The sequence below is a fragment of the Panthera tigris genome, chromosome E3 (assembly GCF_018350195.1).
Source record: "Panthera tigris isolate Pti1 chromosome E3, P.tigris_Pti1_mat1.1, whole genome shotgun sequence".
Classification (NCBI taxonomy): domain Eukaryota; kingdom Metazoa; phylum Chordata; class Mammalia; order Carnivora; family Felidae; genus Panthera; species Panthera tigris.
In genome coordinates, this window is record NC_056675.1 from 10,746,063 (window position 1) to 10,769,476 (window position 23,414).

General features: G+C 59.4%; 1 protein-coding gene across 2 annotated transcripts in view; it reads left to right on the forward strand.

The window, feature by feature from the left end:
• Positions 1 to 23,414, forward strand: part of GTF2IRD1 (GTF2I repeat domain containing 1) — a 115,156-nt gene that overhangs the window by 43,389 nt on the left and 48,353 nt on the right. For both annotated transcript variants that reach the window (XM_042971809.1, XM_042971810.1), the window contains exons 5-14: positions 739 to 922; positions 1,649 to 1,959; positions 3,180 to 3,269; positions 5,126 to 5,209; positions 9,817 to 10,000; positions 14,586 to 14,611; positions 15,501 to 15,609; positions 17,566 to 17,603; positions 18,080 to 18,160; positions 18,789 to 18,878. In XM_042971809.1, coding sequence (XP_042827743.1) covers positions 739 to 922; positions 1,649 to 1,959; positions 3,180 to 3,269; positions 5,126 to 5,209; positions 9,817 to 10,000; positions 14,586 to 14,611; positions 15,501 to 15,609; positions 17,566 to 17,603; positions 18,080 to 18,160; positions 18,789 to 18,878 — 1,197 coding nt within the window. The remainder of the gene's footprint in view (positions 1 to 738; positions 923 to 1,648; positions 1,960 to 3,179; positions 3,270 to 5,125; positions 5,210 to 9,816; positions 10,001 to 14,585; positions 14,612 to 15,500; positions 15,610 to 17,565; positions 17,604 to 18,079; positions 18,161 to 18,788; positions 18,879 to 23,414) is intronic.

Genomic DNA, 23,414 nt, shown 5'->3' on the forward strand with positions numbered 1-23,414 from the left:
TGGGTGGGCACGCTGGCCACCGTGGGAGGGGAGGACTTGTCACACGTGGTTGGCCAGGCCACCGCCCTTTTGGCGGCTACGGGGTTGGTGCCCACAGCCCCCCACACGCCTCGCCCCACTCTGTCCCACCGCCGGTGGAACCTGAGGTGGCCCTGAGGTGAGCGGCCTCTTACTGGCTCCAGGTGGGGCTGCAGGGTGGGAGTGACAACAGTCATTCCTCACCCAGGGCCCCTGGGCCACTCTGAGTCCCCAGCCAGTCTCCCCTCCATTCACCCCTTCTTCAACCCCACCACCTTCTGTCCGTGTGCTTCCTCTCTTCCTGAATCTGTTCTTCCTGTTTCCACTCCCCCCCCTCACCTCTTCCCTTCCTCCCTGCCATCTCTCTCCCGCCCTCCTTTCTCTCTCCCCCGTGTCTCCTCCTCACCTCCCACCCGCAACCCTGCACCCCACCCTCCCCTCCGCCCGGGTGCCCTGAGAGAAGAGAATGGCGAGAGAAGCTGGGAGCCCTGTCCGTGGGGGAGCCCTGGCCCTCGGGTGCACACAAAGGGGACTTGTCCCTAGTGCTCGCCCACCCCTCCCCCCCCCACTTAGCCTGTCCTGTGTGAAGCTCACAGTGAAGGGGCCCGTGGGGTCCAGTTTCCTGGGAACCCGGCACCACAGGGAGTGACTCCACGCGGCCCCAGCCCAGCCTGGCTGCCCTCTCACACTAGACCCTCTCCTCGACCCCCTCCCCCACAGGCGAGGCCCTGGGAAGGGCCAGCGTGGTGCCCCTGCCGTACGAGAGGCTGCTCAGGGAGCCGGGGCTGCTGGCCGTGCAGGGGCTGCCCGAGGGCCTGGCCTTCCGGAGGCCAGCCGACTACGACCCCAAGGCCCTCATGGCCATCCTGGAGCACAGCCACCGTATCCGCTTCAAGCTCAAGAGGTGAGTGGGCCCGGGGCCTGGTGGCTGGACTGTGAGGTCCGGACCAGGACGGGCCAGGAGGGCGACCTGCTTCCATTCTGGCTCAGCCACCTGTGGCCACTTACCCAGTCACGGGGAGGGGACTTCAGACACCCGAGGGGGACTAAAAGCTCCCAGCCTGGCGGTGGAGGTGAGGCAAATGCCCGGTCGTAGAGCATGATCTGAGCCAGGCGTTGTGTCACGGGGGCCCCCAGGGGACTTCGGTGTTGCAAAGAGGCTGGAACAGCCCTGGCCGGGAGCCATATCATGTGTGCTCGCTGGGGTTATGTCAGGGGCTGGGGGGAGGCGAGGAGGTGGAGGCTGGCGAGCTGGGTCGAGCGCTGGAGCTGCCTGGAGACCGGCCCGAGGCCGGGGCATTGCCCATGGGTGTTCAGCAACCACCCTCTGCGCACAGGCCCAGAAGAGGAGGGATGTGGTAGGAGCTGGGGGGCGACCGGGCATGTGATGGCTGGGTGGGAGGCACGGAGGCCGAGGGGCAGGGCCCAGCTCCTCCAGCGGCCCTGGGCACATTACATCCCTGCCCTGGCCTGCACCCCTGCCTGTAAAATGGGGACTAGCTCCCGTCCTGTGTACCTCGCAGGCCGCCATGTTGTGCAGGGGCCGGGCTGGGGGTCTAAAGGAAGAGATGGGACCTTCTGGTGGGTCAGGTGTATGAAGCCATCACGTGTCCTTCTCTCCTTCACCCAGGCCGCTTGAGGATGGCGGGCGGGACTCAAAGGCCTTAGTGGAGCTGAACGGCGTCTCCCTGATAGCCAAGGGGTCTCGGGACTGTGGCCTGCATGGCCAGGCCCCCAAGGGGCCACCCCAGGACCTACCCCCCACCGCCACCACCTCCTCTGTGGCCAGCTTCCTGTACAGCAGTGCACTCCCTAACCACACCACGAGAGAGCTCAAGCAGGAGGCGCCCGCCTGCCCGCTTGCCCCCAGCGACCTGGGCCTTGGCCGGCCCGGGCCTGAGCCCAAGGCCTCTGGTGCCCAGGACTTCCCCGACTGCTGTGGTAAGCTGCTGCCGGGACCCCTAAGTCTGAGGGTGGGACAGGGGTCACTCGTGTGGGGGCACCCTCCCAGGGCAGGTCCGGGTGCCCGGGCCCACCCCAGGCTGAAGGAGGCACGTTGGGACAAGGGGCTGGGACAGGACAGCTGGCGACCCTGGGCCTCCCCTCAGCCATCTGTGAACAGTATCCTTGGCCTGGGGCCAAGCGATGTCCAGAGGAGTCTGGAGTCCGTAAACATGCTAATCGGTCACATGCTACATCCCCAGCCTGGGTTGGGGGTACTGGAGATAGAGAAGGGACACCTGGATGTGAGAGAGACCTGTGTTCACATCCTGGGCTCCTTGGCTTAGTGACTGTGTCCTAGAGCAAATCTCTACCTCTCTGAGCCTCAGTTTCCTCATCTGTCAAGTGCAGATGCCAGTAGAACCTCTCACAAGGTTATCGTCCGGGTTAAGTTCCCGGGCCAGTCAGCAATGCAGATTCTCAGGCCCTGCCACAGTCCTGCTGAATCTGAAGCTTTGGGGACGGGGTCCAGTTGCCTGTGTATTCCAATCTGCCAGGTGATTCAGATGGTGCTCAAGCTTGAGAACTGCTGTATTAAAGCACTGAGTCCGGGGCGCCCGGGTGGCACAGTCAGTTGAGCATCTGACTGTTGATTTTGGCTCAGGTTGTGATCCCAGTGTCATGGGATCGAGTTCCACATCGGGCTCCATGCTGAGTGTGGATCCTGCTTAGGATTCTCTCTCTCTCTCTCTCTCTCTCTCTCTCTCTCTCTGTCTCTGTCTCTGTCTCTGTCTCTTCCTCTGCCCCTCTCCCCACCTGTGCTCTCTGTCTCTCTAAAATTAAACACACACACACAAAACCCCTGAGTCCAATGCTTAGTACATAGTAGGTGCTTAGAGGGGGCTGTTATCAGGAGGAGAAAAAAGGGCTTCCCTCCCCTCCCCACCGCCAAATGTGTGGGCTGAGCGGTGGGTGGGACTTACACACCCGAAATAGGTGTCCCCGCCTGTAAAAGGTGTCCTGGGACATCACAGCTTCTCCCTGATCTCCCGTTTGGATAGCAGACTCTGGCCCTGGTCAGGGAACTTGCCTAGAGTTCGCGATCACAGGGCTCAGTTCTGGGGTCTCCCTGATGGATGAGGCTGTTACCCCAGGCCAGATCTGGGGGAAGCCCTCTTGGGGCCCACCTTGAACCTGTGCCTCTCCTCTGCCTTGTCCAGGACAGAAGCCCCCCGGGCCTGGTGGTCCTCTCATCCAGAATGTCCACGCCTCGAAGCGCATCCTCTTCTCCATCGTCCATGACAAGTCAGGTAGGACGGTGCCCATAGCAGTGCCCTGAGCAGACTGGGGACCCGGGGCTGGGGGTGGTGCTTCCCGAAATGGAGATGTATCCACTGGGTCTTAAAGGAGAGCTGTGCACGAGGGACCTTGAGTCAAACCAGAGTATGACAGTTCTGCATTGCTATGTGACAAACTACCCCGGAACATAGCTTAAAACAGCAAGTGTTTCCACCTCATAGTTTGCATGGGTCCAGAATTCAGGAGCAGCTTAGCTGGGTGGTCCTGGCCCCGGATCTCTCATGAGGTTGTGATCGGGTTGCCAGCGGGGGCTGCGCTCATCTGAAGGTTTGACCGGGGCCGAGGATCCACTTGGAGGCTCACTCACGTGGCTGGTGGCAGAAGGCTCCTTCCTACTGCATGGGCCCCCACGGGGCTGCTCGAGTGTCCTCGTGATGTGGCGGCTGGTTTCCTGACGTTAGCAATCCCAAGCAGAGTAGGGAGGAAGCCACATGTCTTTCATGACCTACGTCACAGGTCACCATCAGTTCTGCCATGTTCTACCCGTTTTTTTTTTTTTAGGTTTGTTTATTTATTTTGAGAGAGAGAGAGAGAGAGAGAGAGTGTGTGTGTGTATGTGTGTGTGTGTGTGAGCAGGGGAGGGGCAGAGAGCGGGAGAGAGGGGGAATCCTAAGCAGGCTCTGCACTGTCAGCATGGCGCCAGACGCCGGGCTCGAACCCACAAACTGCGAGATCATCACCTGAGCTGAAGTCAGATGCTCAACCGACTGAGCCACCCAGGTGCCCCCGTGTCCTACCCTTTAGAAGCCAGAAATGAGCCACCCACACTCACAGGGAGCGAGAGGAATTAAACTGCACCTCTTGAAGATGAGAGACAAAAAAATTATGTGGGCAGATATTAAAAGTACCACACGGTATTTGGGATTCATTTATACCCAAAGGGCTGAAGCAAGACTGTCCAGCCATTATGCCTTGTGGAGATCTCAGCCTCGGCTTCAGTGAGAGGGTCCTTAAGAAGACCTAGTCGGGGTGCCTGGGTGGCTTAGTCGGTTAAGCGTCCGACTTCAGCCCAGGTCATGATCTCACAGTTCGTGAGTCTGAGCCCTGCGCCGGGCTCTGTGCTGACAGCTCGGAGCCTGCTTCAGATTCTGTGTCTCCCTCTCTCTCTGCCCCTCCCCCACTTCCGCTCTGTCTCTCAAAAATAAATGTTAAAAAAATTTTTTTTAATTAAAAAAAAATGAAAATGAAAAAAAATTTAAAAATGAAAATAAAAAAAAGACCTAGTCCCCTGAAGGGCGCCTGGGTAGCTCAGTCAGTTAAGCATCTAACTCTTGATTTCGGCTCAGGTCATGGTCTCGGGGCTTATGAACTCGAGCCCCACGTCAGGCTCTGTGCTGCCAGCGAGGCTGGGTAAGACCCCAGACGTACAAAGTGTGAGGGTTAGTGGTCTGAGGTCACGACTCGGCATCTCAGGGAGAGCACCCTCTCAGCCCCCTGCCCGTCTAGGGCAGGAGACACCCAGGATGGACGGGCTGAGCCTACGTCATTAGCCACTGCCCGTGGGGGCAGACAGAGGCAAGAGGAGAGAGCAGGAGTGGAGACCAGCAGGGCGTTGTGTCGGGCTGTCTCCTGGAGGAGGCTGGGGCCTCAGGGCCCCCCGTGGGAGTGGGTGGAAGGGGTGAGGCCCCTCCGGGGGGCTCTGCCGGAGAAAGCCCGGTGGCCTCGGCTGTGGAAGGAGTGTGGCTGTCCTGGTGCCCCGGCCCAGCGAGGAGGGTCTAGCGGGGAGCTGGACGCTCGTCACGAAGCAGCCAGGCCCTGGGCTCCCCGCTCCGACCCGCCCTCACTCGTACCTCCTGTGTTTTGATAGAGAAGTGGGACGCCTTCATAAAGGAAACCGAGGACATCAACACGCTCCGGGAGTGCGTGCAGATCCTGTTTAACAGCAGATATGGTGAGTGGGCGGCCCGGCCCGCTGTGTGGCCCCGGCAATGTGCTGAGCATCTCATTACGTGGCAGTCACTTGTGTTCCCTAACATGACAGCGGGAGCCATATGCTGGCACACAGCAGTGCTAATGTCATCTCCTGTCTGGCTGGGGGGCGGTTGTGTCAATATTTCCCTTCCAGATTTCTCCGGGGGGGCGGAACTGATGGCAGAGCCCCAGCCTTGACTCACCTGTGGGAGGCGGGCGGGTCGGCATCCAGAAGACCCAGAAAAACGGCCGCTGGCCTCGCGCACTTGCAGGGTCGGCCTCGCGCACTTGCAGGGTCCGCCCCGCGCTGCGCTGTTTCCTGCCGCTGTGCCTTTGGGCCTCTGGGCCTCTGGGCCTTGCCCTCCGCCCGCCATGCCCCCCGCGTGTTTGGGGAGCACACTCCCACTCGTTCTTCGAGACTCAGCCTAGGCCGGCCGGGCCCCCAGAGCCGTGATGGGGTTCTCTCTGTCACACGCCCTGCACCTGATGCCCCTTGTGTGTATCTGTTCCCGTGACGGCCAGGACCGCGCCAGCCCCTCCCTGTGTCCCCAGCACCCGGGACAGAGCCGGGCTCAGGGCGCATGTCTGCCCTCTGCACCTGGCTGGTCGCCGGGGTGGGCGTGCCTTCCACGCGGTCCAGCTTCACGCCCAGTGGACGGCGAGGCCACTGGTTGGCTGGAAGGCGGGGGCTGGAGCAGGTGGTCTGTAAGCCCCTCCCACCCTGGGTGCTCTGAACACCACCCCCCCACCCCATGCCACGCGCTCCGACACACCCACTCTCCCATCTCCCTGGCAGTCCTTGCTCACTCTGTCTTTATTGAGCTCCACCTGTAAACCCCACTCAGCGGATGGCCACGTGTGGCCCTTGCTTGCGTGGGCGGCTCTCACTTAACTGTAGAGATGACGCGAGTTCCCGCAGGTCACCGCAGGTGTGACAGCCACCACCCGCTGAGTGGTGCCGCCCCACGGTGGGGAGTCCCTCCGTGGATGGGGCCAAGGGAGGAGATGGGGCAGGGGCCCCGGGAGCTCCCTGAACGTGCACGGTCCAGAACGAGCACTGTGCTGGGAGTCCACAGCCACTTGCCGGGTGACCTGGACTTGGCCGTCACCCTCGGTAACCTTGGCCTTCTCAGCTTGAGCAGAAGGGACAGCGTGGGGCTTCACCCTCCTCTCTTCCTTCCGTCTCCTTCTGTCTTTCTGTCCTCGCTCTCTTTTCCACCCTCCCCTCCTGCCTCGATAAAGGAAAACCCTTTCTCCGACACTTCTGACACCGGAAGGGTGGGTTTCCCAGCCCCAACAATTCTCCAGGCCTCTGGACACCAGCTGGGCGTCCTACAGTTCAGTCCCGACGCAGACCCCACAGGTTAAGGGCCCAGTCCCAAAAGACAGCCCCGCGGTTAGGCCGTTTGAGGCCTACGGTCATTTTTCCCGCGTCTTCCGGATGGTTCTCCAGACGGGCACCCGCGCTTCTGTCCGCCTCTGCTACACATCCACGGTTCGCGTGACCCCTCAGGCTCAGCCAGCCAGCCTGCCACAGTGGCTCACAGAACCCGGAAACACCTTGCTTACCTTTACCTGTTTATTGTGAAGGGGACTGACGAACAGCTAGAGGACGAGGTACACGGGGTGAGGCCTGGCGAGTTCTCGAGCGCTGGAGCTTTTGCCCTGGTGGAGTTTGGGGTGCGCCCTCCCGGCACGTGCGTCCGCCAGCTCGGAAGCTCGGGGGAGCCCTTGGTTTAGAGTTTTTACAGGGGTCCCAGTAAGTCGGAGGGATTGGTTAAAACATTGTCCCGTGGTGATTCGCTCAGTCTCCGGCCCCTCTCTGTCCGGGGCGGTGGGGGTGGGGCTGAAAGGGGCAACCCTCTGATCACGTGCCCCCCCGCCCCGAAACCAGTCCCCATCCTGAGGGATCTGGGGGCACCCCCTCATTATCATAAACTCAGGTGGGTTCAAAGGGGCTTAATATAAATAACAAGGCTCTTCTCAGGCCTCTCTCTCAGGAAATCCCCAAGAACCTGAGTCCAAGGCCACACATGGACTTCTTATTAGATCACGAGTTGCTCCCTCCCTTCTTTTTTTCTTCTCACGCTTTCACTGGTTCACCCACTTATCAGTCATGCATCCTGAGCCCTCCCACCTTGTGTCGTGCACTCAAGCCAACGCTGGTCTCAAGGCACTTCAGCAGGTGCCTGAAGATGTGTCTCGGGTTGTAGTGTAGTGCCTGGCGGAGGGGTGGTGGTGGAGGGTGGTGGGAGGAGCCCTCGGAAAGACAGGACCACACAGAAAAAGGTGAGGTCTTCACAGGCTTGAGCGGTCAGGGGTGGCTTCGTGGAGGAGGTGCCCTTTGATCCACGCTGGGGCTAGGGAAGCCTAGGCCTGCAGGCTTGACAGGCTGTGCCTTCTGGATTGGGGTGGGGCTGAGCCAGGCTCTGGAGGCCGAGTAAGGAATCCGGCGCAGCCTGGGCGTCTTTGATGTGGTCTTTCTGGTAGACCCGCTCCTCCCCTCTTGCCTGGACCGCCCCAGGCAGGTGTGAGCTGGATGGGCAGTAGGGGGAGGGATCCGGGGAGGGCTGGCCCTGTCTGCCTTGGGAGCCTTCTGCCCCAGCCGGGCTGGCACGGCGGCCTCCAGTCTTCCCGCCTGTAGTGCCCTCTGGATGTTTCCGGAACGCTGAACCTTTTGCGGATGCCGGCACCTGGCCTGGCCACATCCAAATCCAAGGAGAAGCACTGGGCTTGGAGTGGTTGAGGCCGTGTCCCTTCTCCGGCTTCCCCAACTCTGAGCTCTCCCTGCAGCTGTGCTGGGGAGAAGGCAGTCCCCAGGGGCACGCTGTGGCTGGCCTGAGGTATCCCGCAGACCCTGGATAAGTGGATCCTGTCCCTGGCTCTGCCCTTTCAGCCACCAGCTCTGGGTGGAGTGGGCCAGCAATGGGGCTGGGGTGCAGAGTGGGGGGGGGAGGGAAATAGAACAGAGAAGAAATGGGGGGAACCCCAGCCTCCAGGAAGCCTCAAGAACATTGTCACCCGGAAGGAGATTGAGACTACGAGGCACTGAGGATCCTCCATTCTCCCGTCTCAGTGGGCAGAGGCTGGAGGCCAGGTGGGATTGACCTCTGTGCACTGGGTCCCCTTGCCTCTGAAGAGACAAGCCCAGCAAATGAGAGGAACCCAAGTGGAGATGAATTCACACAGACTCGCAGAAGCTACCGCTGACGGGCTGGGGCTGGGGGTTGGGGGAAAGACATGGTTTGACAGCTGTTGAGATTTCGAGGGTTTAATTTGACAACGAGCTGAGTGTGGCTTCACAGTGGGATCTGGCTGCCAGAGCCGCCAACGCAGACCCGGCTGTGTCAACAGAAAAACAGTCTTGACGGCGTGCCAGGGAGGGCCCCAGGCAGCTCGGCCCCGTCCCGCTCCGGGTGTGGCCGGAGGGGAGTCCAGCTCGGAGCTGGCACCTGCTGGGACACGGAAAAACGCGGTGCGGCCGGAATGGGGAAGGGCCTGAGGAAGGGCACAGAGACGCGGGACCACTGGGGAAGTTTGGAGGGATGAGGCAGGAGGGAAGCAGACACCCAGCCCAGCAGGTCTCCTGAGACCTCCCAGGCCCTGGGGGTGGAGGGGGGTGGAACAGGGACCCATGAAAGTCCCATCAAGCACATAGTAGGTGCTCAAGAAGTACTTGGTGCCTGAATGAGTAAGAACACGGAGATGGGACATAAGTGAATGATTGAGATGGCCTGAGACTGAACCCAAGGGTCCACAAGGAAGGAACAAGGAACCCACTTTGTAAACCCGGATTCTGCCTGCACTGCTGTTGGCAAAGTTCCTACAGTCTCATTTCTGGCCCTGATGAGTAAGCATCATGTGCACCCCCCCGACACCTCCCTGGAGGAAAGAGCATGTCTGGAAGGCTGCAGGAATCCTGCCGAGAGCCCCCTCAAGCCTGGCTGCCGTTCACTCGCTCACCGAGTACAGGGAGCAGCTAGTCTGTGTCCCATCCTGTCTAGATAGATCCCAGATGAGGAGCGGTTGGCCGCCTGTGTCCCCGTGGAACTGAGGTTCTGGACAGTGAACCAGCATACAGACGAAAACATGTATAGTGTCAGGTCATGGTGAATGTGGGACGGAAAACAAAGCAGGGCGAGATGGAGGGGACTGGCAAGGTGACATCTGGGGGGACGCTTGAATGGGGAGAGGGAGGAAGGGCAGTGTCTGGTGATCTGGGAGGAGAGAGTCTGAGTAGATGGTAGAGCATGTGCAAAGGCCCTGGGGCAGGTGCGTGTCTGGCGTGTTAGGGAGGCAACAAGGAGGCTGCAGAGACGGGGATGAGCAGAGGGGGCACAGGAGGGAGGTGAGTCAGAGGTGATGGGGTCCTGGTCACGTGGGGCCTCGTAAGCCCAGGTAGGACTTCGGCTGTCACCGAGGGGGATGGGAGCCCGTGGGCATTTTTCAAGAGGGAAGTGACATGCTGCTCCATGGCCGGACGGGTGCAGGGGATGGGGTGGGGGGAGGTGATGGTGACCACGGCCCTGGGGCCCCGCATGTCCTGCAGCTTCCGTCCCGCGCTCAGCCTTGCCGTTGCCCTTCCAGCGGAAGCCCTGGGCCTGGACCACATGGTCCCCGTCCCCTACAGGAAGATTGCCTGCGACCCAGAGGCCGTGGAAATTGTGGGCATCCCTGACAAGATCCCCTTCAAGCGCCCCTGCACGTATGGGGTCCCCAAGCTGAAGCGGATCCTGGAGGAGCGACATAGCATCCACTTCATCATTAAGAGGTACAGGGCAGGGTGCGGGCCTGGGCTCGGGGCGCCGCGGTGTAAGGGCTGGGCAGGGCGCCACGGCAGGCGCGAGGCCGGGCCCGGGGAGGCGATGATGACGCCTGGGTGGGATGAAGGGGCTCTGACAACCGAGAGGACGGGCGGGCCAGGGAGAGAAGTCGGCCTCCTTAATCTGACAGGAAGGCTCCTCCTTCCTGGCCTCTTCTGAGGATTGAACGGGGAAACTGAGGCACGGTAAGGTCTTAGTAAGAGGTGTTTTCCTCCCCCTAAAGAAGACAGGCCTTTCAGCTTACCTGCCCCTGGAGGGGGGCCCACCTGAGGTCACACCCCACCTTGGGCTGCCCTACCTGCTGGTAGGCTGACTGCCTCTCCTGTCTCCCTAGGCAGCCTGGCGCAGGTGTGGGTAGGTGCGAGAAGGCAGGACAGGATGCACTTGAGAGCTGCAAACCCCCAGGGTGGCTGGGTTGGGGCGTGGGGGGAGCCTGCTGCTGCCCATCCCGCAGTGTCGTTGCCCGAGACTCTAGCAAGGAGTTTGCCCTCACAGCCGGTTGGACCCCCACCGTGCAAGCATCGGGGTCTCCGGGCAACGCGCGGACTCCCTGGGATGTTTCCTCCTAAGTGGTTAGAGACGGAGGGTGGCCAGAAGCCATGCCGTCCAGCCCCCTGCCTCCAGGCAACAGGGCACCTGCTCCGGGAGCTCTCTGAGGGCACGCCTCCAGGGTGTGCGTGTACTCACGGCCGTGCTTCCTGGACTAGAGGCAGGCACTGAGGGCGAGGACTGCGCGTGGCTCGTGGCTGAATTCCCAGTGCCTAGAACAGCCCCTGGTATGCAGTAGGTGCCCCTTGTGTATGTGTGCAATGAGTGAATGAACGAACAAATACTCGTCCGGGGGTGCAAGGAGGCTGGGCAAGCGGCTGGGGATCCACTCAGGGCACGGAGCTGTTCTAGAGCAGTGGGCAGGACCTCTGCAGGGTTGCTGGAGGCCAGAGCGGGGTCTGCTGGGCCCCTTTGCTTTGGGGGGGGGCGGGAACAGCAGGCTCTAGGGCGACCAGGGCCCTGGAGGTGGGCAGATCCGGGAGGGTGCTGTGGTATCATCCCGGTTGGCGGTGGGTGGAAGGAGAGAGGTTGGCTCCATTTGGGGTGGATTCCGAGCTCTGCTGGGTTCGCCGGTGGGTGGACGGTGGGAGTGTGGAGGGGAGCACGGAGGCCAGGATCACGCCGTGTTTCTGGGCGTACAACTGGGGGAAGCAGGTCTGGTGTGGGGTGGAGAGTTCGCGTGGGGTATGCTAACCTGGAGATGTTCGGATACGGAATTTTGAGAAGTCAGAAGCTCCAGAGGGAGGTCTGTGTCGGAGATAAGATTTCTGAGAGTTGTCCTCGTGGGCCAGGTAGGGCTCTCGCCAGGGTGGAGAGAGAGAGGAGAAGGGAGTCCCCACTTTAGAGGCCAGGGCGAGGAGGAGGAGGGAGAGGAGGAAGCAGGGAGGAGCCACCAGCAAGGAGACTGAGAAGTGGGGGGTTGGGGGCGTGGTGGGAGGGCAGATTATTCTGGAAGTCCGCCCTGACCGTGTGGGTCTCCTGTTTGGAGCCCTTTCCAGCCCCCGGGGTACAGGGCATACTCTGGCCCCAAGGCAGGTCGTCAACCCCCCCCTGCCTTCCCTCCCTCACTTGGAGCACAGCCTTGGACACCTTTCTCTGAGTCCGGGCCGCCTTACTGCCTCCAGGCCTTGGCTGAGGCTCCTCCCTCCGCCCGGATCAGCTCTCCCCAGCTTCCCACCTGTGTTCATCGTTCAAGGTGTGCTTACCTCTGGTCTGAGAGTCCTCCCCGGCGCCCTCGTTCAGAAAGGATTTCCCCCCGCCACGTTCTGGAAGTGAATTGAAACCAGTCGCCCTTCTGTCAGCCAGTGCCTGGTGTTGTGTAGCTTAAATGTCTCTTGCTGCTGCTGAGTTCTTTTCCTGCTTGACTCTCGGGAGGGGGACAGGGTAGGTGAGAAGAAAGCTTCAGGGACACCCCAGCGTCCCACCATGTGCCTGGCCATGGTATTTGGGTCCTCACCATGGCTGACCTTGATCTCAGTCTAAACCAGAGCTTAATTAATTCTTCGCTAGTATTTGCCAAGTGCCTGTTACAGGCTCAGCCCTTTGCTGGGCTCTACTGAGGACTTCACAGATAGCAGTCAGTCCCCAGAGGCCACCACCAGTCACGGCAGGGGGCGTGGGATGGTCACTCCTGTGATGAGTTCAGGGCACAAGAGGACAACAGGTTTCCAAGTGTCGAGTCGATGGCAAGTGGCGAGCGGCAAGCCGGTGGGGCTTCCTGAAGGAGGAGGCTTTGGCATCAGGCAGATTGGGCTTAAAGTCACTCGAAGCGTGATAACCTTGAATAGCCCTTCTCTTCTGAGCCTGTTTCTCGCTTGTAAAAATAAGGACAATGGTGTGGCCCTCTCCCCAAGATTTTCTCAACATTAAATGAGGAGGCAGGCCTAACACACCTGACCTATAGTAGATGTTCAATAAACATGAGTCCTTTCACTTGACCTCATTTTCCTCACATATAAAGAAGTAGTCAAGTGCATCGGTGTTGACGGCCTGAGTTTGGGTCCTAGCCCTACCTTTCCCAGCTGTGTGTCCTTGGGCAGGTCACTTAACTGCTCTGTGCCTCACTTTCCTCATCCGTAAAAGGGGGCTAGTGGTGGTCCTTGCCTCACGGCGCTGATGGGAGACCACATGGCGGGAGGTGAGCGAAGTACCTAGAACAGCAGCTCCTCCCTCCCGAGCCCTCCGGACCTTTTCTGCTGTTACACATCCTCGCCTGGTCGGTGGAGCATTTGAGATGTGAGTCGGGCAGAAGTGAGTCCGGAGGCAGGGCTTGGGAGCTGCCAGCAGGCTTTCTCTGCCGCGGCCCATGTGTCTGCAGGGTCGGGGGCAAGTCAGGGGGAGAAGCCGATCCACAAGGCCTGGGGGTCTTATTTTCGGCGGTAGGGGGCTCCCTGGCCCCCCAAACGCCCATTCCCACCAGGACACCAGCCCCGAGTGTCAGGGTCCAAGCTGACACCTGAGGGGCAGACACATCCGTTCTACCTAAGGCAGAACATAAGGGGCAAAAGCATGCGGAGGGGGTCCGGGGACTCTGGGGTGTGTTCGGAAGATTGACCGCAACTGCTGGTCGGTGCCCATCAAGCAGCCCTTGCGGGCCTGGCGGCTCCCGAGGGCATCTGTCATGGTCCTGGAGCCTCGTCAGACCTCCCTGTCATCTGCCCCCCAATCCTCCTCCCAGGGAACCTGGCAGGCCACGGGCGCTGTCTCCCTGATGGACGACGGTAACACCGTAAATGATAAAACCAGAGTCGAGGCCAGCAGCCTCCCTGTCACCGGGTGGGGCAGAGGAAGCAGGAAGCAGGGCTCGGAGAGGAAGTCGGTCTTCCCAGAGTTAGTCCCATGGCTCCTTCTCAGCCTTAGGGGACCCAGATAAGTGGGGACCCCCAGGAGCAGCGGGGAAGGCGGGGCTCCTCAGAACGAGAACGGGAGGTCAGACCCCGGGCCTTGCCTGCCTCCCACGCTGACTTTTTGGCCTCTGAATTTTCTGCCGGCCTGGCCTTGGGCGTTACTAGGCCCTTGTGTTCGGGCTCCGACATCCTTTCTTGTGTCTCGTGTAGCATCTGTAGCCTGAGTGTCACAACCGAGGCCCTGTCCCCTCGTCCGGCTGTTCCATGGCACACAGACTCTGCTCAGGAACCCCCACCACTAGCTCCCCACCCCTGTGGGTGCCACCAAGGTGGGAGCCCGGGTGGACAGAAAGAATACCAGCCCTGAAGGCCGACAGGCAGCTGACCCCAGCTTCCTTGCCGACCTCCACCCCACCCCCGTGTTCCTGGCTCAGACTTCAATTGTCTCTCCGGGATGACGCGAGGGTCCCGAATGGTCGCAGGCCCCCAGCCACCCCTCCTCCAGTCCGCGGTCTGTGTGGTGATGGGGTGGTCTGAAAGTGCCACGTTGCCCTCGGGGGCTCCCCATTGCCCACAGGGCAGAGAGCACGTGCCCGAGCCCAGCATGGAAGGCTGTTCCCCTCCCTCCCGAAGTCTTCCCAGACTCCTTCTCAGACTGGGGTGCCTTGGCTCCCGTGTGAGGGGTCCCCTGTGTCACCCGCATGGCTACGATGTGGTGACAGGCCTGGCTCGTTGCAGTCAACACGGAGCTTCTTGGGAGCAGGGTCGGTCCCCGTACCTGTCACTGAGACACAGGACATGATGGGTCGAAGCCCACGGGGCCCTGGCAGGAAAGGGGTATATATCGTCTGCCACCTATGGCCAGAAGGAGCTCGGGGCTGGGGCACCGGGGTGGACAGCTCGGACCCTCCAGGACCAGCCCGCCCTGGCTGGAGAGAAGTGCTCCTGGCTGTTCTGAACGGTGGCCTCTCCTCCCCCACGCGTGGCCAGCCTAGGACTCCGGGCTGCAGCGGCAGCCGTGTGCCTGGGACTGGAGTGAGCATCACCGAGGGGGCCTGGAGGCCTGTCCCTGAGCCCGGGGGGGTGGGGGAGCCCTTGGCCTGCATTGCTCTCATACCTGTCTCTCTCCTCTCCCCAGGATGTTTGATGAGCGAATTTTCACAGGTATGTGCGGGTACCATCCGTCCATTCTGAACCTCTGAGCTGATGCCCCCGAGGGCTTGAGACGCCATCCTACGGGGACCCTGGCGTGGGGAGGGGGCCTGGGCGTGGCCACCGCACCCTGGGCAGACACAGCCCCCAGCTCCCGGTGCAGATGCCCCCTTCAGGGGCAGTAAAGCTAACGTTTGCTGAATACTAACGTGCGGCGGGCAGGCTGGCTGGGAGCCTGTCCGTTCTACTTTAATTTCGTTTTGAACAGTCCTGTGAGGCGGGTTCTGCTCTTCTCCCTGAAGCCCAGCCAGTAAGCCGTGAGGCTGGCCGCAAACCCAGGCGTGTGGCCCCGAGCCCGGGCCGTAACCAGTAGGCGGCACGCCCCTCAGGAAGAAGAGGAGGGCTCTGCGTGATGCAGCGAAGGGAGCACAGATCTTGGAGCTCAGCAGACCTGGGTCCTGGTCCTGGCCCTGCGGCCCGCCAGCTTTGTGACCTGGGCAGGGTTATAGGAGCCTCACTTTCCACATCTGTGAAACGGGGGGCGATGAGGGCACCCAACTTCCTCTGGGGTTCTCCGCTAATTAAGTGAGAGAGGGGTCCCGCAGTATGGCCTTGGGGGCATCAGCCATTTTCTGGAGGGTTCCCTCAGCCTTAGGAGTGTATGTGAGGTCGGGGACAGACGTCCTGTAATCCTCCCGGATCCCTGGCCTCCTCCGGCGCCGGGGCCCATGTTCCTTCTCCCAGGAGGCATCTCTGCTCAGGACCTGTTCCTGGCCTGGCAGAGGCCAGACGACCCACAAAGGGCGCCCCCGAGAGCCTCCCACCAAGGCCCGTGCCCGCGTGTCCCACAGGCCGGAGGCTGGCGGGCCTTTGTCCTGACCTTCCTCGTCTCTCCACCCAGGGAACAAGTTTACCAAAGACCCCACAAAGCTGGAGCCAGCCAGCCCACCGGAGGACACCTCTACAGAGGTCTCCCGTGCCACTGCCCTCGACCTGCCTGGGACCGCTCGGTAAGACCCCCCCCCCCCCCCCGGCGCTGGGCTGATAGTGTCACTGCAGCGGGGAGCAAGGCCTGGGGCTGGCCAGAGGATGCTGTGCCCGGCGTCTCCTGACAGCCTCACACCGCGACACCCCGGGTAGGCACAGGGTCATTCCACGCAGAGCCCCCTCCCGCCTGTGTCCCCACCCTGCTGCGGGCCAGGGAGAATCTGAAGGGACAGATTCTCTGCCGACCGTTTTCCAGCTGGAGAACCCTTGTCCCCACTCAGGATCTTAGCCGGATATTGCCTGATGTCTCTCGCGGGAGCCCTTCCTTTGCACCCAGACTAGGTCAGGCAGCGGTCCTGCGTGTCCACAAGGCCCTGCGCTCAGCTCACGGCCTGGTCGTCACCGCCCACCGGTGCCCCCCCGACCTGGGCTCTGGGCTCCTGGGGGCCAGGGATGGTCCCTTTGTCCCAGAATCACCGCATCCAGCCCAGGCCTCCCCGACAGTGCTCTGTGGAGTTACTGAATTCCCCATCCCAGGGGCCCTGCCCAACTTTGCTGCCCACCTCTCTTCCCAGACCTCTGTCCCCACTCCAGGCTGGTGGCCTCTCAGCTCCCCATCCCACCAGGAAGTGCTGATTGAACCCCACCGTGCTCAGTTGTGGGGCTCCCAGACTGGCCAGACCCAGGCCCCAGGAGCTCCCACCCGGTGGGGAAGGTGGGTGCCCAGACTGTTCACCCCAGGATAGGAAGCAGAATCTCTGCTGGGCCAGCCGGCAACTGTTGTCCTGAGAGACCAGGCGCTGGGAATCTCGCTCATGGGGAGGCCCATCCTGTGAGGACAGGAGTGACCGTGGACAGGGGTGCGTTCGGCATTGGCAGCCTCTGTGGGTTCCTGGCTGCCTGGAGGGGAGAGCTAGGGCTGACGTGTGTTGTTTCTTGGCTTCCTTCCTTCCTTCCTTCCTTGCCTCCCTCCCTCCTTCCTTTCTTCCTTCCCTCCCTCCCTCCCTCCCTCCATCCTTCCCTCCTTCCTTCCTTCCCTCCCTCCCTCCTTCCCTCCCTCCCTCCCTCCTTCCTTCCTTCCTTCCCTCCCTCCCTCCCTCCCTCCTTCCTTCCTTCCTTCCTTCCTTCTTTCCTTCTCCTTCCTTCCTTCCTTCCTTCCTTCCTTCTTTCCTTGCCTCCCTCCTTCCCTCCTTCCTTCCTTCCCTCCCTCCCTCCTTCCTTCCCTCCCTCCCTCCCTCCTTCCTTCCTTCCTTCCTTCCTTCCTTCTTTCCTTGCCTCCCTCCTTCCCTCCTTCCTTCCTTCCTTCCCTCCCTCCCTCCCTCCTTCCCTCCCTCCCTCCCTCCCTCCTTCCTTCCTTCCTTCCTTCCCTCCCTCCCTCCCGCCTTCCTTCCTTCCTTCCTTCCTTCCTTCCTTCCTTCCTTCCTTCCTTCCTTCCTTCTTTCCTTGCCTCCCTCCTTCCCTCCCTCCTTCCTTCCTTCCTTCCCTCCCTCCCTCCCTCCTTCCCTCCCTCCCTCCCTCCCTCCTTCCTTCCTTCCTTCCATCCATCCCTCCCTCCTTCCTTCCTTCCTTCCTTCCATCCATCCCTCCCTCCTTCCTTCCTTCCTTCCTTCCTTCCCTCCCTCCCTCCCTCCCTCCCTCCATCCTTCCCTCCCTCCCTCCCTCCCTCCCTCCCTCCTTCCTTCCTTCCCTCCCTCCCTCGTTCCCTCCCTGCCTCCCTCCCTCCCCCACTTCCTTCCTTCCCTCCCTCCCTCCCTCCCTCCCTCCCTCCTTCCTTCCCTCCCTCCCTCCTTCCTTCCTTCCTTCCTTCCTTCCTTCCTTCCTTCCTTCCTTCCCTCTCTCCCTCCATCCGTCCCTCCCTCCCTCCCTCCCTCCTTCCTTCCTTCCCTCCCTCCCTCGTTCCCTCCCTGCCTCCCTCCCTCCCCCACTTCCTTCCTTCCTTCCTTCCCTCCCTCCCCCCCTTTCTTCCTTCCTTCCCACAGGTCAGACAAGAACGGCGTGTCTGAAGACTGTGGGCCAGGTAAGGAGACGCGGAACCCTGCTGTGTGTGTCCTGGGGTAAGAGGGCATCTGCCAGCCCCACCCGGCAGCCTTGGGGAGGAGACCAGCTCAGACCATGAGCTGGGAGTCCTACTAATGAGTTACCTCTGCCCACCCCTGCCCCCCAGGCCCCAGAGCATGCTGGGAGCTCCCTGGTGGGGGGGCTGGAGGTGGGGGGGATGTCAGGAGACCTGGATTCTGGCGTTACCACTACTCTGTGACAAGTGGCTTCTCCTCTGTGTGCCTCAGTTGCCGAGCCTATAAACCAGAGACACCAGGATGGGCCTGAGGGCCTGCTTGACCCTCCACTCCTGGTCTGGGCAGGAGTTTGGGGCCAGCCTGACTTTTCCCGGGCCCTACTAACAAGTCACAGACACAGGAATGCTCCAGAATCAGTTCGCTTTGCCCAGCCCAGCTCGCACCCACCCACACCTGACCCCTCCTTTCCTCTTCACAGGAACGTCAGGGGAGCTGAGTGGGCTGAGGCCCATTAAAATCGAACCAGAAGATCTAGATATCATTCAGGTCACTGTCCCAGGTAAGGAACAGGTGTCTGAAGGGCTGACCCTCCTACCCAGCCTGCCCAGCCTGAACCTATAGGAATCGAGCAGCTCCCAGAGCAGGGCTCCTGGACCTGCCAGAACCGCCATGTCCCCTCCCCGGCTGTCCTCTCTGTCTCCCGAGGGCCAAGAAGGGGTCTCCAGGCCGCTGTTTCTCTAGTTTGACCCTGCGAGCAGCGGTGGGTATCACCTGCGCTTCCTGCAGCCATGTCTGCCCTCTGTGTTGGGAATGTCTCTCAGCTCCAAGACCTTCCTGAAGTTCCCCACCTCCGACCTTCCTGCTCAGGCCTGGCTCCCCTGGGGTTTGTAGGCAGGAGGGAGGAGAAGAAAAGGTATAGGAATAAGAGGGCCTGCATTTGATTCCAGACTTAGAACCCCCTGTGCCAGTTTCCACATCTGTGAAGAAGAGAGCGTATTTGGTCTCTGGAGGCTCAGCGTGGGGTCCCACACCCCTCAGGCACCTGCCTGGCCTCTGGCACAACTGGTCACTAAAGCTGTCCTCCCAGACTTCTAGGACACGGCTTCCTTAAGGGTCCTGCTCTGGGGGGGTCCCTGGGGGACCGTGACAGGGTAGGATAGACAGAAGATGCTGTTGTCATTTCCCAGACCCTTCGCCAGCCTCGGAGGAAATGACAGACTCAATGCCTGGGCATCTGCCCTCGGAAGATTCTGGTTATGGGATGGAGATGCTGACTGGTAAGAAACGGGCTAGGACCCCACCTCCCTGGGGCGTACTGGGAGGGGTGGGCCAGGAAGCCCCCAGGCTTTCCTTGCTATTGACTTAGAGAAAACCCAGGGTATGCCTGACTCCCTGTACAGGCCAGATTTTTTTCTGGAAACTTGAAGTAGGCCTTGGTTTACATTGTCTGGCCTCTGCATTGTTCCCAGGAACCCCCATGTGAATTAATGTGTTCGTTTGTTCAACAAGTATTTATTGAGCACCTACTGTGTACCAGGAGGTGCTGGGGACAGAGACGTATGTATACCAAACACCAAGGTCCCTGTGCTCCTAGTGTAGGGAGACAAAGAGTAAAGAAATCAATAGGTAAAGTAGGAAGTCAGATGGTGGTAAATGCAGTCGGGGGAGAACAAGCCAGGAGGGGGAAGTGTGAAGGGGTGGGCGTGCGGTGGTTATTACAGGCCTTGGGTGGTCAGAGAGGAGCTCGCTAAGAAAGTGCCGTTGGAGCAAAGAACTGAAGGAGGGGGAGCCATTGGACGTCAGGAAAGAGCTTTCTAGGCAGTGGGACCGGCGTGTGCAAAGGCCCTGAGGTGGGTTGCATCCAGCATGTTCAAGGAGAAGCAAGGAGGCCTGGGTGACTGGAGCAGAGTGAGTTAGGGAAGGCGAGGTCAAGGAGGTAGGTGATGGTGTGGGTTATGCAGGGCGAGTACGTCGAAGGAAGGAGTGAGGGCTTGACTCTGAGGAGACAGAAATTTCTCATGGGGGGGTGGTTGGAGCTCATGAGGGACATTTTGACAGTATTTGCTCTGACCGTGGGGTTGAGAATAAACCACGGAAGAATGAGAACAAAGGCAGACACAGTCTATTGTGCTATCCTAGCCAAGAGGAGTGGTTCAGCAGGTAGACAGCTGTGGGGAGGGCGCGGTGTTCTCTGTGTTTTGTCTTTTTAATTTCATTTTGGAAGTGTTCAAAAACACCCAAAAGTGAAAAGAGTTATTTAATGAATCTCAGGTGCCCAACTCCCATCTCAAAGCATTATTAACAGACATTCTGTGATTATTATAGATGGGAAAAATAAGAATTTTCATAGGTAAAGTTTAGAAGTTGATTATCACAAAGACGAAACAAGTAGTACGTAAAATATATAGTACACAGGGTTCACAGGTACGGCAGAAAATGACGTTAGTACTCAAATGATTCAAATTTGGAAATCTCTGTAGTAAAGGATGCAGGGCCAGACCATGAAACTTGAAGGAGGGGACTGGCTTTTGTTTGTTTCCCATGTGTGTGATGCCCCGTGTAGGCCTTATTGGGGAGGGGGGGCAGTGGGGGTGCTTAAGGCTACCATATGGCACTTAAGTGACCAGCCCAGGGGTGCCTGGGTGGCTCAGTTGGTTGAGCATCTGCCTCTTGATTTCAGCTCAGGTCATGATCCCAGGGTCGTGGGTTCGAGCCCCACATTGGGCTCCAGGCAGCGTGGATCCTGCCTGGAATTCTCTCTCTCTCCCTCTGCCCCTCTGCCCTGCTCGTGCACTCTCTCTCTAAAATTAAAAAAAATAAAAGTAAATAAAATAAATAAATGACTAGCACAGAGGCACCTGGCTGGCTCAGCTGGTAAAGCGTGCGACTCTTAATGTCGCGGTCGTTGAGTTTGAGCCTCGAGTTGGGTGTAGAGATTATGTAACAACAGGAAAACAAAATAAATAAACAAACGGTGCAAAGAGGTCTCAAAAATGTAAGGTTCAGTGTGGAAAGCAAGTGCAGAAGGGTAGGGGAGATACAGAATTTATGAAAGTCTAGAAACATAAAAACGGTGTGATTTAATGTTTTATTTAAAAAATTAGGGCAGGGGGTGCCTGGGTGGCTCAGTCGGCTAAGTGTCCGTCTTCGGCTCGGGTCATGATCTCATGGTTCATGGGTTCGAGCCCCTCATTGGGCTCTGTACTGACAGCTCAGAGCCTGGAGCCTGCTTCGGATTCTGTGTCTCCCTCTCTCTCTGTCCCTCCTTGGTGCAATCCCTCTCTCTCTCTCTCTCTCTGTCTCTCTCACTCTCTCTCTGTCTCTCTCTCTGTCTCTCTCTCTCTCTCTCAAAAATAAACATGTAAAAAAAATTAGGTGCAAATATGACAAATGCTAACATATATCCTTTCCAGCTGGTGGATACATGGGTGTTTGTTATGACATTCTGTGTGCTTTTCTGCACTTAAAATTTTTTCCCCAACCAAAAACAGATTCATGACTGGAGAAATACAGGAGGTTTCCTGCTGGCCCAGGAGGATGGGGCCGTGTTAATTGGTGACCGAATGGAAGCAGAACGTCTCTGCTCCGTGTCCGCGTCCATCTTCTCTGTTAGAGAGAATGGCCTGGAAACAGGAAAGCTGAGCAGGACCTGGGAGTCCCACTCAGTGAGGGGATAGGGTCTACAGAGCCGCTGTGATGGAGTGGAGGTCTCCAGCTTCTGAGGAATTGGATCCCAGGCAGACAATACGTAAGATCCACTGTCCACAGCGCCTGAGAAGTCATGGGGGGACAGAGGATGAGCCGGCCATGGGAAACAGACTTCCAGAGGACGGTTTGTCCAAACTGCAAACAGGTGCACCTGTCCCAGGCTCGGTTCGGAAACAGATTTCCGCACAGATGACTGGACCATTAGAAGGGAGCTAGGCAGCGTGGGCTCATTCTTTGGGACTGAGTCGGCTCGGGATCTGGGTTTGACTGTGGGCCAGCCGGGGACGCAGGGCTGCACGGGGACTCCAGCCTCCTCCTGGGGGAGCTTTCCCACGGTGTCCTGCTGGGCTCGGTCCTCCTTCTTTTTTTTATCAGTTGGGTGAAGGCGGTTCAGACAGCAAGACGATGCAGTTTCCAGAAAGAATGGACGGTGCACCGAGGAGTGATGTTCCCCATGGCCGTCAGTGGCCAGAACACCGGGCTGGAATCCACAGGAAACATTCACAACCCGAGGACCATGTCATGGGCAGGGTTCCCCGGGGGACGGACTCTGGGATGGAGTTTAATGTGTGTGGGGGGGTCATTAGATGCATCTATGTAAGACAGGGGATGGAAGTTTGGGGAGGTTGCCGCTGGGGAGTTAGAGCCGTGATGGAGCCCCAGCAACGGCATCTGCCAGCACCATGGGAAACTCTAGAGCCAGAATGGCCCCGTGGGGTTGTTCCGAGTTGGGCTGGGACATCCTCAACCAGTCGTGGGATGGGAGCCGCCCCTCACGGGGGCACCTGCCGCCAGCTGCCCACATTCCCTGCTGCTGGGCCAACAAGCATTTCCTCGAAGGGGACCGGAGCGGGACGTCCCAGTGTCCACCACAACGTGAACGGATGATTGTACAAAAAAAGAAAGCGACAGCCAGCAAAACAGACGCGTGCGGCCTCCGAGAGACGAGGGCTCGGACTAAGGGGCATCTCTTTTGCACCCCTTAGTTGGGCAGAACCTCCGTGGAGCATATGGGAACTGGGTGCTCCTAGTCCTGGGAAGAATGCGCATCCCCGAGTTGCCTTTTAAAGAAATTTGCTAGCTGCAAGAGCCATCAAAATGAGTGATGTCGGTAGTTCCAGGGGTCCAGTCCTAGGAAATCATCTGAAATACGGACACCGTTTTCTGCACAGAGACGTTCGTGGCCATGTTACTGGTAGCGGCGAAAACCTGGAAAGAGCCAGCCCACCTGTCCGGGGAGCTGTTGATGGCATCCTCCTGACGGGCTGTCAGCAGCCACCAAAAATAGGCAACAAGGCGGGGAGCATGTGAGGGCACAGGGCTGCTGTTTGCAACCGTTGAAGACATAATCACTGGTTCAATAAACAAAGCAGAGGATCGGCGAGAACAGTAGCTATGTTAGGTTAAGCGAGTTATCTTTTTCGGAATTCCCTCCATCGGTTATGATGTGCTTTTAATACCTTGGAAATGAAGAAAGAATATTCTCGATGGGCCGGGTAGGACCGGACTTGGTAGCAGTCTTGGAGAAACTGTGGAGGCTCAGGATGAGCGGACAGAGCGGCCCGGCCGCTAAGGTCGCACGGCACCTGGCTGTGTTCACAGCGCTGTTAGAGAAGACCGTGGGTGTCTGTCTCAGGTCTGGACACCAGGGGGGCTGGGCGGCCGTGGACCCGTATGGCTGTGGTCCATTTCTTTCTCTTTCTTTCTTTCTTTTTTTTTTTTAACGTTTATTTATTTTTGAGAGAGAGACAGAGTGTGAGTGGGGAGGGTCAGAGAGAGAGGGAGACACAGAATCGGAAGCAGGCTCCAGGCTCTGAGCTGTCAGCACAGAGCCCGACGCAGGGCTCGAACTCACGGACCGCGAGATCATGACCTGAGCCGAAGTCGGACGCTTAACCAACGGAGCCACCCAGGCACCCCTACCCTGGTCCATTTCTATCGGAAAGGCTTCTCTTCTTTGGTTTGGCCGAGTGGGAACCTGAGGCCTGGCCTTGGGCTGCCGACCCAAGGCTTCTTTCAAAGCACCCCGCTCGGCACTGGTCAAGTGTGAAGATTTGAAGGTTTTCAGGACCACCGTGGATCAGAAGGGTGTGTGTGTGTCCAGG